An 18,537-nucleotide genomic window follows, 5' to 3' on the forward strand; every position below is an offset into this window, starting at 1 on the left:
TGTGCGAAATATTATTTCTCCCCTGTCTGGAGCAGAATTTATCATTTTAATATCGGTCCTGGTAGCGGAAGGACATCATAATAAACAGTTTGCAATGGAGTCTACATCAGTGATAACAACTTAAGATAATTGTATTCAATAACAAATAATTGTGTCATAGTGAATGTTACTTTTGAATATTATGTCTTAAAAAATAAAATCAGTGCTGTGTTCAGAATGTCGTCGGAAGTATTTACGTTGTACGACAGTACCCCGGATTCTCTTTTAAACATTTGCATGGACTACATCGTGGCCAATTTGAATATTATCACGAAGTTGGATCCTACAAGCCGCTGGCGCAAGCTTAAAGATGATATCATATTACCAGCTGAACTGTGTGAGAAATTCCTTCAAACCTACCAAAAGAAGAATCGTGTCAATGATAACATCGCCAACTTGTTTCGCGATCGCTCTCGTACTCGACTGGATCGCGTAAAACTACGCAACGCACGGATTACTGACGAAGGTCTTCGTTGCTTTGTGGAACACAAGCCATATCAGGTGGAACTCATTCAATGTGAGTATCTCTCTCAAGCCTCGCTAGACCTGATTAACAGCAACAGTGATAATCTAGTCTGTCTTAAATTTGGACCACTTACTTATGTGGTTTCTCAAGATGAGGCTATGATTCGCCAACGACGTTATATCATTGATGCGCCGAAATTACGGCGGCTAACTATTCAATGCAGAGGAATGTCTATATTCCCTTTACTACTCCTGAAACCATTGCACTATCTTACACATTTAGATCTCTCTGAATATACATCTGCGGGTTCTACCTGGGCTCTACACGAGCTAAAGAATTTGAGGTCACTTGTGCTTCACAGTGTTTTATGGTCAAAAGAAATAATAGAGTGGATTGCTAGTATGCGCACTCTACGGCACTTGGATATTTCTCAGTCTAATGAGAGACACGGCAAATATTTTAGTCCGAATGATGTTTTGTCAAAGCTGGTAACAAGTTTGCCAAATTTGGAATCACTGGATATATCTGGTACTAATCTGGCTGGTAACGGAGGTGCAGTCCCAGCAGCAGGAGGTACTTCAGCGGGATCTGAGAATCATGTCCGTTGTGATATCCCTGGGCTTGTGAGTCGAGTTAACCGGCCTTTAGAGTTTTTAGGCTTGTATGCGACTCATCATGGGGCCTGCAAGCGGCACGACATACCAGCGAAAGTGGTAAGACACTTAAAATGCTAATTATATATTTTTATAGTTACTTATTTTTTATTCTATTTTTTTATATTTGTGATTTTTTAATATATAATCAGTCTGCAACAGTTGGATTTAAAAAAAACATCCCTTAGGTGGTCATTTATTAAGAAATGTTAAAAAGATAACACAGTTCACACAATATGATGCACACTACAGTATCAAAATAAAAGTTTAATGCAATAAAGTGGTGCAGAGCTACTAGTCCTCTGTTTATGAACATTTACAATAAATTTAACTTAGTTTATTGAATATTGACAAAAAAAAAACCATTGTACATACTATGCTGGGAAATAAAAAATTATACAAAAAAAAAGAACTTATTGAATCTAATATTTTTATTTAATCAATTATTTCATTACATACTACTACATAAATACATGTAACAACTTTGATGGCTTCTGTGGCAATAATATCAGCACAAGGCTGGAAGTAACTATATAAAAATGAAAAATGTACACTTTAAACATTCAGTCTTCATATTATTCATTTTATTTATCTGATGTTTCAATGGTTACATCTGACCTGACTCGGCTTTAGATGACTGTAAGATTAAGTTAACAAAAAACGAAAATGTATAGAAATAATCATATTATTATTAAAATTGTAATATTTGTTACTTTATCATTATTATTATTTTAAAATAGAGTATAATTGCAATTAAAAAGTAAATATAAAGAATGGGATATAGGGAAATTATAGAAAAAATTATTGAGCATATTATAGAGCAAAATTAACACATTTCAAGAATTATAAAATATATCTTACTGTTTTTTTTAATTTTACGGATTTTGTTTTAACAGATGTACTTATTAGTCATTAATACTTTTTTATTGAGATATATTGTGTTTTTTTGTTAGAGAAAACAAGTATATAGATAAACTTCAAAAGCTACCTTATCTGAATACAAAGTTGGAGCCAAATTGCTCTTTCATTTTCAGATTTTCAGAATTCAGACTATATATTCAGATTTCAGATATATGTACAAGAATTACTTATTTAATGTTATAAGATAGAAAGGATAGTTAGATTTGAAAAAATATTTGGTAAATAATGAAAAGGTTGGTTATCAAACATGCAATCTAGATTTCATTGTAGTCATGCTATTCATAAATTACTAGTTTCCGCCTGCGGCTTCACTTGTGTGAGGGGAGGGGGGCGTGTTGGTTTATGACCCTTTTGTACTGATAACGTGTATGCAATTTTTTTTTATGATGATTGGTTAAGTAGTTAAAATGTGAAAGCGTAACAAACTCACTCTCGCATATATATAATATTTTCTCTTTGACTACAATGACATAATGTAGCCATTTTGGAGATCTACAAATCTTTCATATAAAGTGTTTGCGTATCTGTTATAGTTTTAGCAGTGTACGCTTCGATAACAACTGCACCGACAATTTTATCTTCGACTCCGTCAGCAATTTGGGCTCTCAGTCTCAAATCTCAAAATATGTACAACTTAATAATATATAGTTATAGAGTATGTTGGCACAGCCATACACATGGCTGTAGGTGTTTGGTATTTTTTCGATCGAGATTTTTTTAGGAATCGCTTTTTAACAACACAGGCATTAGTTTATATCCCAGATTTTACTAATATATTATTTCAGGGATTACTTGAAAAGTTTCATTGTTTTGATGCATCAAACAAAGATTTTATGCCATTTGAGATTATATAGACCCACAAATGCTTGATGACGTTTTTTCTGTTTCTAGTCACTAAAACAAGTGTTTGTTAAGGATAGGTTTTATGGTAGCCATTCTATTTGTCAACTATTTCATAGCAATTTGTGATAATTTATAACATATTAGTTTCAATAAATAGCTATCAAACACTTTACGTTCATTAAATAAGAATAAAAATAAAACATTAACAATTTAACTTTATTTTTAAATTTTTGTATCTTTTTGTTTGTTATATGTTGATATTTCTTCTTCTACATCTATAACTTTAACACTATTATATTCTTATTGGATTTGAAGCTTTTACTCCTACTGAAACTGAATTTACAAATAATAACTTACTTATAAATAAAAACTTACTTAGATTACAGGCGATGCAAACGAAGAACAAATTCTCACAGCAGGTGTTGTTTATATGGAGCGTCCAGCTATGCTGACTCGTGTTTTGAATGATTTGTACTATATGTTCCGTAGTACTGAGAGATATAATGCGTATGTCGGACGAGCACTATGCGTTGTGCTTGATGCTATGGAACAACATGTCTCAGAAAAACACATCCAGATTTCTGGCAGGTAGGAACGCAGTGCTCGGTATGATCATAACGAATTAATGTTATGGGATTGTTATAGTTAATATGTTATATTATTTTATAGCGCCACCTTGTTCTACATTGTCAAGGGAAAGGAGAAACCTCGCATCGGTATAAGGCTTAAACGTCGTATTATCACCGCGCTGCTGGACGGTATGGATGCTCATCTTGGTGATGACACTATGATGCGCAATGGCTGCCTCGCACTCTGCCAGTTTAAGATTCCTACTGACGTAGTAAGTAAAATTGACATTTTTTTTTCACGGAATGTTTAAAAACTAAAAAAATGTTTACTTTTTGACTTTACGGTTTTTTTTATACAGGTACTTTGAGAGTTATTTTGCATTAGATTTTATGTAAAATGCCCATGTTTTAATTTTACTAAATATAATATATTTAAATAGGACAATTGTTTTATTTTCTACAGAGTAATTAAAAAATGTTAAACAAGCTGAATTGAAGAATGCTATGAACTTAGTTTCAAATTTCTGTTAATAGCTGATTTGTAAAACTATTTGTCCATAAAAACGACGTTTTATAACGGGACCGTGTTGTAAATTATAAATGATAATTTAAAATATTTGTGTAATATAAAATATTATCGAAAAAGAGATACGTGATCACGAACGGTAAATAATTATTTGAATCATTACTGCGCTGGGTTCTGACGCGTAAATGTAGATTCTCCTAAATATTTTAGGAAGCCAGAAAAGAAAAAAAAGGTTCTGAAAACACTGGCCCACCAGTTTTTTTAACGGTTACTCAAATTGATTTAATTTGTTGCAGTTGTTTGAATACGAAAGGGTCGTGCAGATTCTACTGACCGGCGTAGCCGATGTCAACCAGGAAGGCTTCGTGCAGCGCATCGCTATATATCTTCTGAACTCTCTCGCTTGCCAGGTGGACGGCAAGCAGAAACGATTCCTCGGGAATCATGGCGCCATAGGTGTAAGTAATCGTAATTTTGTGTTTCATTAAACTTTATTTAAAAATAAGCGCCTGTTTTTCAGGTAGTGTTTTATGTGGTATGACGGGTGTCCGCCTGAAAGTTATACTACCTTGTTAAATGTCCAAGTATGCAGTTCTGAACATCAGCGTTGTGGCCAAGGTGTAATTTATATGGCATATGTACAACGGCTTAAATGAAAGATCATTTGCTGATTAAATCTTAAATAGAAACAAATCAGATCCTTGTGCAGAATTGTGACTAAAGTTGTTTACGTTAAACAACACGTTGACCACAAGTATCTGAACACTGTGTCGAATTGTGTTCGATAAATTGTTTTGAACATCAACCAACCAGAACGAATGGTCTCAGCAGATCTTGCAGTACGTTGTGGTCCACGCTAAAGCCTATCAAACTATCTAGTATTTAGTAGATATCGAACTATAGATCTTCGAATTCATGCACGACACAATAAATAGTAAAAGCGCACTATTTATTGTGTCGTGTGAACGTTGTTTTAATAATTTTACCTAACTTTTTCATAGAAAAAAAATAAAACCTTGGTTTATCGAATATTCTTCCATGATAAATTTTCCACGTCTTTACTTCACGACTGTCAAATGTCAAAACAAATTACCAAAATGGCGGTAAAACAAAGTCGTATAACACCCCGACGGAAATCTTACATAAGTACACAATGCTTTGCGATTCTGGATAACTTATTAATTTAAATATAATATGCTTGCGACGGATTGCGTTCCATTTAATTTTGCCTTTGAATGCGAAGGATTTTTTTCATCAAATTGTAATGATGAAATTTCAAACAACTTTAAATTTATAAATATTTAAAATGACGCAGGAATATATATATTTCTAATTCTAGCAAAGCCGTTTGAGAATATTATACACACAAGTTTTGTTCTTTCGTTCTTCTCATTATTTTCTTTTGTTATGTAATAACATCGCGATGACACTAGTTCATTCGCATTAGTGGATAAGTAAAAAATGTTAGTGTTCATCTAATCATGTATCTTTAGTGACATTAATAATGGTAACATTTAAAAAAAAACTTTTATACAATTGAGCTAAACCTTCTTTTAGCGTCAATTATTTATTATTGTATATAGCACTGCTCTGCCCTAATCATAATTATTGTTAATTTATTATGAACATAGTCTATAAGATACTGTTTTATCCTATATTTAAATTTGTATTCTATTTGTAAAAGCAAAATTCAAAAAACTACCTGACAATATTATTAATAATAATAATATCGTATTTGTAATTGAATTTCAAATAAAACTTTCAGCTGAGCTACTTTACTAGCGAACTAAATAATTATAATAAAATATTAAGCGACAAATTGAAAAGCAAAGCGAATTTATATTCTACTAACTTTCTGTCCCGGCTTCGCACGTATAGAGTAAGGATTTACATAAAATGTTTATATCGTAATACATATAAGTTTTGGTGCAATCATTATATTTCAGCCAATTTATCACAAAATCTAAAGGAATTATTCACCTAAATATTCCTCATGAATGGTTCCGTTCATTGGTGAAAACCGTATGACAATCCGTTTGTTAGGTTTTGAGTTTATCGCGTTCAGACAGACGCGGGGGCAGTACTTTGTTTAATAGTATGTAGTATTGTGATATGCATTTGATATTGATGCTGTGACAAAAACTGCGATGAAAACTATAATAATTTAACCCGTACTCGGTATGTAAGGAAATGTCCTCAGGTAAGCGATATTTATATCCACCAACTCGCAATGGAAGTCGAACTTCAATGGTATATTTTTGCACTATTATTTTATGTAAGCGGGCTTAACAATGAGCCTCCCGTTGGTAAGTGGTTACACAAGTCCATAGACAATGGCACTGTAGGGAACATTAACCATTCCTCAATGCGCCACAAACCATGGGAACTAAGTTGTTAATGTGAATGCACCGACTCCTAATGTGTAGTGGTAGAATAAATAATGAATGGCTGTTAACTACGTTATCATGCGATCATGTTTATAGCATCGAATATATTTTATTGATCTTGTTATATATTTAATACGTTTATCCCGAAAAATATTCTACGGACCGTCGGAAAAATCGTTAGTGTAAATCTGTACATACGTGATTATGGAAATGTCATGAATATTTATGTTGCGACCTCCTTTAATTTATTATCTTTTCGCACATTTATTATCTGTATTATTTTACATAATCGGTTGTTATTTAAACAAGAAAAACATGAAAATAAAATACTTTATCCCGTCACTAGTTATTTGTTAAACACATCACATCATAATCGTTTAGGAATAATAGCAATCCAAATACGATAATGCTTGATGTCATTGGATACGATTTAAATCGATTTTTGGTCAATTACCTTCGTTCATATAAACACTTAGCCTGACTAGTAAACGGGCCACCTGATGGTAGGTTGTCACCCCCGCCTATAGACATTGGCGCTTTTAGAAATATTACCTATGTTCAACTTTATTACCAGAATAAAATTACTTTTTCTACTAATATTAACAATTTTAATAGTATAATCGCCATCACAATATTATCATTACTTAAACTGACAGTCTGAAGATGAGTTATAAAAATAATATGAAGCCTTCACAATTTGATTGCTGAGGTCGCGAATTTAAATAAAACTACTGGAATAAAATATATATGTATATAAAGTTCCGAGTTTGAAGTTGAATTAAAAAAGTTTACAATCATAGTTAATATTACTGTGAGTTTTTAAAATTTTTAGACATTTTGACGATCTACAAATAGCTCATATATAGTTTTGGGGGTATCTATTACAGCGTTCGCTTCGAAAAAAATATGCAACGTATTAACAAATATAGCCATGTCCGATCTGAAACTATAAACTATTATATTATTTTAAAGTTCCATAACAATCGGATTAGTAGTTTATGCGTGAAACTGAAAAAAATAAACAAAACTGTTCTTTTAATAATATGCGTACGATATATTGATTTCACGTGGGTGGCCTTTTAATTACCATAGACTTGATCTTGTTTGCATATCGGGAAAATTCTTATTTGGTATAGAAAAACACTAATGTTTTTTTCGAAACTCATACAATAATAATAAAAAAATATATTTAGTATTCAGATTGAATAAAAGAGTATTAATCCAGATTTAACAGTCTCATGACTTGTAACTCGAAGTTCTAGTTTTGTCAAAATCGTATTATAATGATATTATTTATAAAAAGTCTTAAGTTTTATTCGCTCGCTTTCTTAGCGAAAACTAGCGTTTTACTGAAAAAAAGATGAAAAAACGGGCTTTTTACTAAAACTATGCGGATGGTTTTTGCGGACTCTTAGAAAATATTCTTCATACTCTTACATACTCTATATTTGGAAATACTAATTATTTTATTAAGGCTATTATTAAAAATAAATTGGGAATTAAAAATTCTATTAATTTTGCGAATTGCTCTGACTGCGAATTGAATAAATGTTAAATTATTACTAAATTGTTATAATTTGTCGATAGATCTAACCAAAAAACACTTCATTGTTTTCATTTTGAAAAGTTTTGAAATCCGTGGACTGATAACCTAGTGTGTCATATCTCGGGAATTTGAAATTGTTGAGACTTCACACAACAACACACTATATTCTAGTAAAGGTCCAAGGTGGTCCCATCTCAATTTTTATGGTTTTCAAAGTTTGATTTTCTTTGGAAAAACAAGAACTTATTTTATCACTATCCAATTTTTCATATTTTATTATCGCGTGGTGCTTTGCTCAGCGTTCATCTATTGGCTGCGAGTGATGCAACGCAGAATGTTATAAGCGACCTTTACGTTTATCAGTAATTTAAACTTAATATAGTAGTATAAGTATTATTGCCAATTGTATCGGTTGCACGATACGACATGTTTTTTTCTTTTAAGCTGTACCAACTATATTTTATTTCAATGATGCTCTCAAAATACATTTTTTAAATTGTAATACTTGGTGATTGCAAGTATGCTTCATTATTATTCTGTTTATAAAAATCTATGTGTCTTATTATCTCTAAAATATCAACGTCTATAGCGGCTACTTATCCAATTATATGTTTGTATAGAAGTAATTCAAAACAATATTGGAATGTCGGAATTATTTGCGGCATTATAACTTATCGATTATCTGTTCATTATAAAAAAAAAAAAAACATGATGGTATTTTAATGTGTAACCTGTAATTTATTCAAAATTAAATTAAATATGAAAAAATAAAAAATGAAACTCTTGACTTGTTTTAAATCGGTGTTCAAAAAACAAAAATGTATTCTGATAAAAGCGCCACAGCTATTGATTAGAAACAAATATAGTAACGTGTAAGCATGGGTGACATAGGACAGGAGGTTTTCCGTGAAAAGGAAATTAAGGTAATAAGTGCAAAAAGCTTTTTGTCCTTATAAAAATAACTGGATTTGGAGTAAACACCTAATGTCAGCCCTTAATTATTTGTAAATTACGAGTATGATAAAAAATATATAATAATTTATGATTAACCTCTGCAAAGTCAGGCAAAAGCTCAGCAATGATGCTTTATAATCTCTGCTCTGCTCTTAATATGTTACGCTTGCGCGGCAATTTTGATATATCTCTTTTCTATTAATTAATAAGTAATATTATTCCTTATTTTATGATATTTTGGTACAACTATATTATAAAAATAACAGTTTTCATTAGCCAGTGATATCGCTTGTGTAATTTTGCAAATATAATGAATTGATCATTTGTAGTAACTAGCTAGCCGAGACGGGTTTTATGTTGAAAGACAAACATACAATTTATTTTTTGTCTAAAAGTTTTCATGAGCGTAGCAAAACAACTAACGAAAGCCTCATCACATAATGACATATATTACTATATAAATAGATATATGACAATATTTTTGGTTCTGACAAGTTTTATAGCATTGCCATGTAATAACTAGGAGCAACGCTAATGTTACTTGACGTGCCAAAAACAGAAAAATAAATTGTTTAAAAATATATGTTGTCTATAATAGTCATATTATCATGGCGAAGTTTATATAATATTGTTATACATTAATGTAAGAAAAGTTGCGTGTACAAGATTTTTGGCAAGCGTATACAGAAGTCACAAATTCAAGAAAACTGCATACAAGTTTATGCAACTTGTACACGCACAGAATGCTTATGTAATATAATTGATACTGTTGACGTTCGTTGTTATTGTTCATTAATCCCAGATATATAGAAGTCGGGAGTTCCCCAAGGTTCCATCTTAAGATCACTATTATTTTATATTTTTATAAATGATATCGGTAACTGCAATCAAAATTCAAAATGTCCCATTTTTGCCGGCGACCTTAAACTTGCTAAATTAATTTAAAATTACAAAAATATTATTACTAAAAGATAATACAAGAACTTATTAATTTATTACTACAAGAAGATACTGATAGGGTTGTTGATTGGTGTAAATATTAAAAGTTTTACTGTTAAAGGCTCTTTAATTAAAGCAAAATTCATGAGCAACAGTAGCTTACTTCAGAAAACAGAATCTGTCCATGCTTTAGGAATTACAGTTGATAGATACACTGGTTTAATCTTCATAAAAAAAAACATCTGTAAATCTGCACGCAAATGCTTGGCTTCATATTTAGAAATGGGAAATCAATAAATAAATACTAAAAGCTATTGTATACTACCTTGATTAGAAGCATACGAGGACGATTCACATTATTAACAATAAACAGCTCTGTACTATACTGCAATATAGACTCTGTGCCTCGTGTAGAGTTTTTTTTTTCAGAATTTCAGTTCTCGTAGATCATTCGATATGATTTGTGCTCATTCGATCTTGTTGCGTTGAAGGGTGGGTAGTGTCCGGCTGTTTTTGTTCCTGTTGGGTTAGAATATTTGGGGCGCTAGTACCATCACTCAACCTCTACGCGAAAGATGTGTACTTTTTTTTCCGCTGGAAAAACGCATTTACGCGTTTCCCCCATTTGAAGTGGGGGGGTATGTGGGGCTCGCCGCCGCTGAAGGCGCCGGAATACCCACCAAAAACCAGCGATATCCACACCGTCTTTTCGGGGGACGCCACGGGATCGCTTGCGCATACTACCCTGACGTCCCGACGGTAGGCCTGCCTCTGCAGGCCTCCAGATTCTAAGGGGTTCTCGGGTTACAGACACCCGCTAGCCCCGGCGACATTTACGGCGGGAGGAGAAGGTTTGCATAGCGCCGACGTCTTCTCCCCGGTCTTCTTCGGCGAAGCGGGTCAGCGGAAGCACTGTTCTCACGCTCCCGCTCCGCGGCCTCCTTCTGGACATGACGTTTTCGCAGAAAGAGACCATCTCCTTCCAGCCCCTCTCGCTACCGATCATGGCGTTTATCACGCTCAGCAGCGAGAGTTCTCCGCCTACAATGGCCGCCAGGTACTGGCGCTAGGGCCCCCATGCAGCACACTCAATCAGGGTGTGCCCCCAACAGCCTTCTGAGATAGGAAGGCACCCCGTGATATCTAAGCGCCTCCCTTATTGTCCCGAAAGGAAGACTATTGAAAGCGATACCGCCAGGACCACGTCCCCTCGGGCCACCGCCTCCATGGTCCGGGTCTTCAGGGTGTTCAGGGCGTCGATAGTTGATCGACCCGCCCTGAACCCGAACTGAGCCTCTGAAAGACCCGGTCCTACCTCCTCGAGGTGCTGAACAAGACGGGCAGCGATAATCTTCTCGAAGAGTTTGCCCGTCTCATTCAGCAGCACAATTGGCCTGTATGCCGAGGAAGAGCTTAGTGGGCGCCCCTCCTTCGGCAACAGGACCAACTTTCCTTCCTTCCACAGCTTCGAAAACTGCCCACTAGAAAGACACTCGTCGAACAGTTCCCGAAGCCTCCCTCCTAGATGTTCCAGGGCGTCACGCAGAACACGCCCTAGAACCCCGTCCGGACCCGGCGCTGTTCTGGCCCTCAGTCGATCAAAGGCCATCTCCATCTCTCGCTCCATGATATTTGGTGGAGCCATATTGTCATCTGTCATGGAGGGGCCATACTTGGTGGGACGTGCTCGCCTGGGTTAGGAAATAATTCACCAACCAGGCGCAGGAGGAGATCCGGCGGTAGCGTTTCCATGACAGGAGCGCCGTGTGTACGGAACTTCCCTCGCACACCACGATACGGCCGCCCCCACGGGTCCCTGTTCAGGCCCACCAGAAGCTCCTCCCTCGCTCTCTGCTTGGCACAACTTATCACCTGCTGCAGCTCCTTTTTCAACTGGCGATAAGCGGCCCACAGCCGTCCCTCCAAGTCCGTTTTGAGGCCGTTGCGCCTGCGACAACGGACACGTATGCCCTCCGCGCCCGGTTACATGTCGCCCGCAGCTCTACTATTTCGAGCGACCACCAGTACACCTGACGGCGCGGTACCCTCTGCCGGGTCCTCGGCATGGCCGCATCGCACACCTCCTTTAGAGCACTGCGCATGCTGCCCGCCATCTCTTCGACGCTAGCGCCCTCCCTCCATCCCACGGAAACCCACCGCTGCACGATGGCAGCCTCCTTGACCAGCTCACGATTTAGCTGGCCAAGAGACCACCTCCTAAGGGTGGTTGGCACCCTCAGTGGTCCCGCTGGCCTGCAGGAGTTGGAGATCTCAAATCGGATGTATCTATGGTCCGACAGAATATCCACCTCCTCCTCTACCCTCCAGTTCCTTACTCTGCGTGCTGCGATAGGAGTGGCGAACGATAGGTCCACCACAGACCCCCCCTGCTGCCGCACGCAGGTGTGCACCTGCCCCCTGTTAAGTAGAGACAGGCTGGAGAGTAGGGCCCACACCTGGACGGCCCTCCCTCGCGGATTCGTGGCAGGGTTTCTCCAGGCACGTGATTTTGCGTTAAAGTCGCCGAGAACCATTGTCGGTTTCGGCGACTGCCTGAACACTGCAGCTCTGACAGAGCCAAGAAAGATTTCGAACTCTGCCAGGCCCCGGTTAGGGGAGAAGTACATTCCCACAACTGTGTACTCTCCCCACCCCGCCACAACGTAGCCCGAGCCCCTCTCAATGAGTGAGAGGGGGGGACCCGTTCCGCTCCGAGTGAGGATCGCCACGGTGCCATCCAAATCCCCTACCCAATGAGGTAGGGAAGGGATGAAATAGGGCTCTCAGGCCACAGCCAGGTCAATTAGCCACTCCGCCATGGACTGCAGTAGCAGGTCCTGAGCCCCGGCGCAGTGGTTGACATTCGTCTGGAGGAAGCTTAGCTTGTCTTTCATGATGACATGGCAGCTTCCTCCTCAGCTTGGCGCCGTCCGACGTTATCAGTGGTCTGGGTGCCTAAGACCATTTTTCCTTTTGTGATCGGTGGGTTACACTCTCCTGACCCCATTACGTGCCCGAAAGGCCTACCGGCATCTGTGCACACAGCGCAGCACAACTTTTCGGTGCAGTGAACAACCCGGGTTCCTTCAAACGAGGCGTGAAGAGGCATCTTGCGGGCCGGCAAAGGCGAAGGCGGCTAGTGCAGAACGTTTTTCCCGTCTGTACTGGCCGTCGTCGCGTTTGGACTCTACTACCACTTACCATCTGGTGGAGTAGAGTCATTTGCCCTCCCGGCGAATATAAAAAAAAAAATACAACCAACCAAATATAAAAAGATGAATTATTTCGATAGAAATTACTGTAGTTTTTTTTTCAATATACTATGATTATTCGCTTTTTGAAAGGTCATACAAATGTGACGGCATAATTTGGTTCCAGCGTTCTTCTATACCTTATAAGTATTCATTCTTTTTATGTCCACAGTGTTACAATCTAATAATAAACAAGATTTCTTTCGAAATTTTTATCATGCTATAATGCCATGCATAAAAAATGGTGTTTGAACCCATTTATCGAAATTATACACTACAGTATAAATAATACTACTCAAATATTATCTTTTATCATAATTATCTAAGACATATATTAGATACACTATTTTTACGCTATTTGATCTACCCCAGTATAGATTGCCGTCAATATCAAATCGATATGCGTTTTTGCAATGACTAATTTATCCATCAAAATGCGGATAACCTGATTGACGGATTGTTAAAATAACTGCGCAACAGATTAGGATTTTACACTATTTTCGTCAAAAAATAGCAGATCGATGTTCATTGTTTTATTATGAAATGGTCTCATCTAATTAAACAACTGAACAATATAGGTTACCACTTTATAATTATTTATGTTAAATAAAATAAACAATTGCTTTACATAATAAAAGCTGTGTTAACGTTATTTGAACCAGTGTTTTTAATTGTGCTTATAATTAGATTACGCTGATATTTATTATTACGTATTATTTAGTTTTCCAGTACTAGTTTTAGTGTCTACAATCATTACCTATCATTGTTGTTACAGAAAATGCTAAACCTGATCGCGGATCGTCTGGAGAGACACGTCTGCGACGACGTCCTTGAGGTAGCTTGGTCCACTATGTGGAACGTGACTGACGAAACTCCTCAGAACTGCCAACGCTTCCTTGAAAATCGAGGCATGGAGTTCTTCCTCGCTTGTCTTAAGGTATGTTCAATAAAATTCCGTTGATTGATCGTACAGTCCAAATTGCACAAAAAATTAACTGAACTACTAGATTAAACAATGCCGTCAACAAACGTGTAACATTTGTAAGGCAAGGTAATATAGGCGGGACAACGCCGACGATATGGTGGAGAATGCGGAACCTTCATCAAGGCAACTGAGATGTTAAGATAAAAAGCCTAGACGTAATCGGCAGATTTTAGTAGTAACCTACCATTTCTACAAATAGGCGTCGTGGTTAGGTCGTGGCATTTCAGTTGGCGTTATAGCGCTGAAAATAGTTTTCACACTTCAATTTATTGCTTCTGATTTTGCCACTGATTTTATACCTTTGAAAATTAACTTATCGATTATCCATTTGAGTTTTCAAAAGTAAGGTTAAGACCCAAAAAAATTGTATTATGATCAAGTAAACCATTTTTGGATAAAAGAATGAGATTGAGTTGATATGGCTTAGCCTAGCAATACGTTGATCAAAAACGAAAGATCGCGAGATCAAATCCAAGCAAGCAACAATGCATGTACAGGTGCTTAATTTATGTTTACTTGTTCTCGACTGTGAACGAAAACATCGAGAATCGTGTAGCATTGTTCATCCGATGTGCATTCAACACTACAACCCGCCTCAGAGTAGCATGGTGAATTAAACTGCAAAACATCTTTTCAAAGGGAAACGAGGCCTTAGCCCAGCTGTGGGAGATTTACAGGCTTTTACTATACGATTTTTGAACATTGAATAATTGAATTTCCGCCATTTCCGAATCATTACAAAATTTTAAGCAAATAAATTTATATAATCAATCAATACTTTTTACAGAGTTTTCCCGACAAAGAAGAGCTTCTTCGAAACATGATGGGCTTGCTGGGAAATGTAGCCGAAGTGGCAGAGCTGCGTCCAAAACTTATGGACAAGCTGTTCCTATCAGTATTCTATGATCTACTTGATTCCTCGAGTGATGGGATTGAGGTAAAAGTCGATAAAAATGACAATTAATTATATTGTTAATTTATTCTTAAAAAAATAAAATTAGACTGAAAACTAAGTGTGCTGGAGTACTTGAAAAGAAAATCATATATTACATTGAACTTTAATGGCAACATATTTAAAATTTCCTTTCATTCTCCGCTTTTTTGCCTTACTTATTCTCCTTTTAATATGTTATATTTGTTCTTATAGGTGAGCTACAATGCAGCAGGCGTCCTTGCTCACATGGCGTCTGATGGTCCAGATGCCTGGACTGTAGATGAACCAGCTCGAGATGCTGTACTCGAGCGCATCGCCTCCGCAGTCGATAGATGGGACCGACGTGCTGAGAGGAATATAAACTATCGATCATTCGAGCCGATTTTGAGCTTGCTGCATGCTCACCACACACCGCAGTGCCAGCACTGGGCCGTATGGGCTCTGGCCAATCTTACCACGGTATACCGTGAGTACTTACCTCAACCACACGACACCTACGCATCCACGTCACTCGCTGGTCATAAGATCAATTAATTTGGGGTTAGCGGGGTGTGAACAGCATGTGATAGGCATAAAGAGTTTATTTATTAGACACACAAAATACTTAACTATACGACAAAATAATATAAAAAGCAAATATACATACATAAATTTAATCAAAAGCTGAAAACATTTAACGACGATAGCCTATCACCAACTCTGCATGACAATGCTTATTCTGACGAATTGCGTCTCGTCACTACGGTGGGTTCGGGCGATAGGATTCGTAACAATTTCCTAAATCGGCTCTTACAAAAAGCAGGCTTAGATTGAGATGGGTTGATCATATTCTACTCTTTTGCTTAGTTAAATGTGAAAATAAAAAAATATTTTAATAATTATTATTATTCCACATTATTGTCTCTATATTTTAATTGCTTCGTGTATTAAATGGCATTATTTTTTTACCGTCGATCATCGTTGGCTATTAAATCAGTGAAATTCTTACAAATATTACAAATAAACTTTTTTGTTTATTTGTTTATTAAGCTTTCAGATCTTAACTACTCAATCAGCATAAAATTTTGCATGCATGCATGTTTAGGCACCTGACACCACCCTACCTCCGTGGGCGAAGCCGCGGGTGGCAAAGAAGATTATATAAAATGCATAACTAATCTAAAATGTATCCACTTATATTTCAGCTGACAAATACTGTACCTTGGTGGAATCTGAGGGTGGTCTAAGACTGCTCCGTTGCCTGCTTCGTCACCCCGGACCCTACGCGATGATCAAGGACCTGGCTTGGGTTGTTATCAACAACTGCGCCAAATACGCTTCCCGCGACCTGAGCACTCCGCCGCCGGGCTCTCCGGACAATTAACTAACGGAGTATTTTGAGGAAATCGACCCTCACATACGAGACTAGCAGATAATAATATTCAAGCTTTTCGTATTCTGGATATCGATTATGTTAAGCTTCATATTTGGTGTAGTGCTGCTAATAATGTACTCGTAAACAGACTGCTAAGGACAGCTTTTTACCCACTCGGGCGTAGTGTTAAGATTGTCGGTCGATTACAAGTGTCAGGAACAATTGGTGTCGTAAAGCCTAATGGTATGATTAATCAGTGTTTTTGTGGAAATTAAACGAAAAATACAAAAAAATAATAATGTTAAGATATGTTTTACCATATAAATGTAATGTTACTACTTCACATATACTAGTTGAATTAATATTTTCCTATGTGTGGACTAGTGTAGCATCTTATATTGTATTTATAGTTCTAACAAAGAGTTAATATATTTTTATGTCTCATATAAATTTACTTTATCTACAAAGTAATTTATTACTAATATACAACATATTTGGTCCATAATAACACGATGTGATTTTTAAAAAATACGACATAACGCTCTCTTAAAAAAATTAATGTTCAGATAAATCTGACTTCTGAAAATCTAGTGTAATATTTTGTATAGATTTGTTTTTTTTTTTATAAGTATTCAATTTTTCTACTTTATCCGGCCTATGTCAATACATTATGTAGAGGTTTGTTTATAGATATTTCTATATAATATGTAATCCATAAATCAGTTTCAAACTTTTAAAAAACTAGTAATTAAATGCATATTTAAAGAAATGTTTCATAATTTATATTTAAGATTCTATGCGTATTCTTACATTACTTACTTCTAAATGTTATTATAAATGGTATAGGATTACAAAAAAATAGTGTAGTATTAAATAACTTTAAAAAAAACGTTTCATATACCTCTTCCTACAGAAATCTATCTCTTTCTAATATGAAATTATTAAAGAATATGTGTTTGATTTAAGATATATGACTATGATAATTATGTTTGATTTAATACATTTATAATAAAGTTAATTAAATAGAATATGACTTCTAGATTTAAATGAGGTATGCAATACTTCGAATGTAAATTAATAACGAATCGATAGCTATACAAGTTCTATGATAGTTAAGTAAAAATATATAAATATGATAAACTCATATTAATATGATAGACACATAGTTTCTCTTAATGCCTTTCTCTAAATATCTTCAGATAGAGTTCCTTTATAATGCAATTTTAATCCATCATTGCACTGTTTCAGGCCATTAGCCTTTTGTGAAGAGATTCAACAAACTGAATATTATGTATAAAACTATAATGACACATTCTAGTAGTTCTAATTTATAAATATGTTTTCATTCAAGATCTCTTTATACAATTGAGATATGTAGGATCTCTTACAAAAACTATATTATTAAGATCACTATTAATTGTTTAAAGATTATTAATATGTAAGTAAATTAAAACTTTTATGGTTCATCATTAAAAACAAATTTCGATAAGTGTTTCTAATTACAAATAAAATATTTCGTAGACAAATACTATCAAATATAAGAATATTTAAAATATAGTAAATATATCCATTACATGTTTACATAAAAACTAAAATTATAACTTGGCCAAATATTTAATCACCTTTTCTGTGGCTGAATGTTGTATTTAATCTGTGCATTAGAATCTATGTTATTTAAATATTCTCTATGTGTGTAATTAAGAATAAATTATACTATTTATTATATATCAATTAGATGAATTGTGTTCATATATGAACAATACATTTCATGCTTCATTTAGTTCTGCACAAAATTTTAAACTATTTTGCAAGTATCTCTAGTTGTAACAAGTTATTTGAATTTGATTATTACATAATTATAGTATTAATAAATGTCTGTAATATATATGTGTATTAGTGTAGTGGAAAAATAGTAGATACTTGTCATTAATTCATTATAATTGCTTATTAAATTGGTACATAACAATTGTCTATAGGCTACAGCCATAGTATGGTATAGTGGCTATACTATAACTATTACAATTTATGACATGTAATCAGTTCAATTGATCAAACACTTCACTGAACTTTACCTCGGTTGATAAATATTGTAGTGATAATTATTAGACCTCTATATGACTCGGTCCTAATAATTGAGCTGTAACTGTAACTCAAACACCAACAAGTTTTT

General features: G+C 35.5%; 1 protein-coding gene across 2 annotated transcripts; it reads left to right on the forward strand.

The window, feature by feature from the left end:
* Positions 1-16,924, forward strand: LOC126780228 (protein zer-1 homolog). Of its 2 annotated transcripts, none has more exons than XM_050504516.1 (8): positions 1-1,218; positions 3,302-3,510; positions 3,592-3,763; positions 4,314-4,475; positions 13,870-14,031; positions 14,867-15,016; positions 15,227-15,479; positions 16,198-16,924. In XM_050504516.1, the coding sequence occupies exons 1-8, from the start codon at positions 217-219 to the stop codon at positions 16,374-16,376; spliced, it is 2,289 nt and encodes a 762-aa protein (XP_050360473.1). In that variant the 5' UTR covers positions 1-216; the 3' UTR covers positions 16,377-16,924. The 2 variants fall into 2 exon arrangements, with proteins under 2 accessions (XP_050360473.1, XP_050360474.1); XM_050504517.1 differs by having other exon boundaries at positions 15,227-15,472; positions 16,198-16,385.
* The last annotated feature ends 1,613 nt before the right edge of the window (positions 16,925-18,537 follow it).

Source organism: Nymphalis io, chromosome Z (genome assembly GCF_905147045.1).
Source record: "Nymphalis io chromosome Z, ilAglIoxx1.1, whole genome shotgun sequence".
NCBI lineage: Eukaryota > Metazoa > Arthropoda > Insecta > Lepidoptera > Nymphalidae > Nymphalis > Nymphalis io.

Excerpts from the sequence above, each read along its gene's own strand:
- LOC126780228 (XM_050504516.1), top strand. The coding sequence starts at position 217 with ATGTCGTCGGAAGTATTTACGTTGTACGACAGTACCCCGGATTCTCTT. Across the intron at positions 3,764-4,313 it reads TTAAGATTCCTACTGACGTA|TTGTTTGAATACGAAAGGGT; the intron begins GTAAGTAAAATT and ends AATTTGTTGCAG. Across the intron at positions 4,476-13,869 it reads GGAATCATGGCGCCATAGGT|AAAATGCTAAACCTGATCGC; the intron begins GTAAGTAATCGT and ends TTGTTGTTACAG.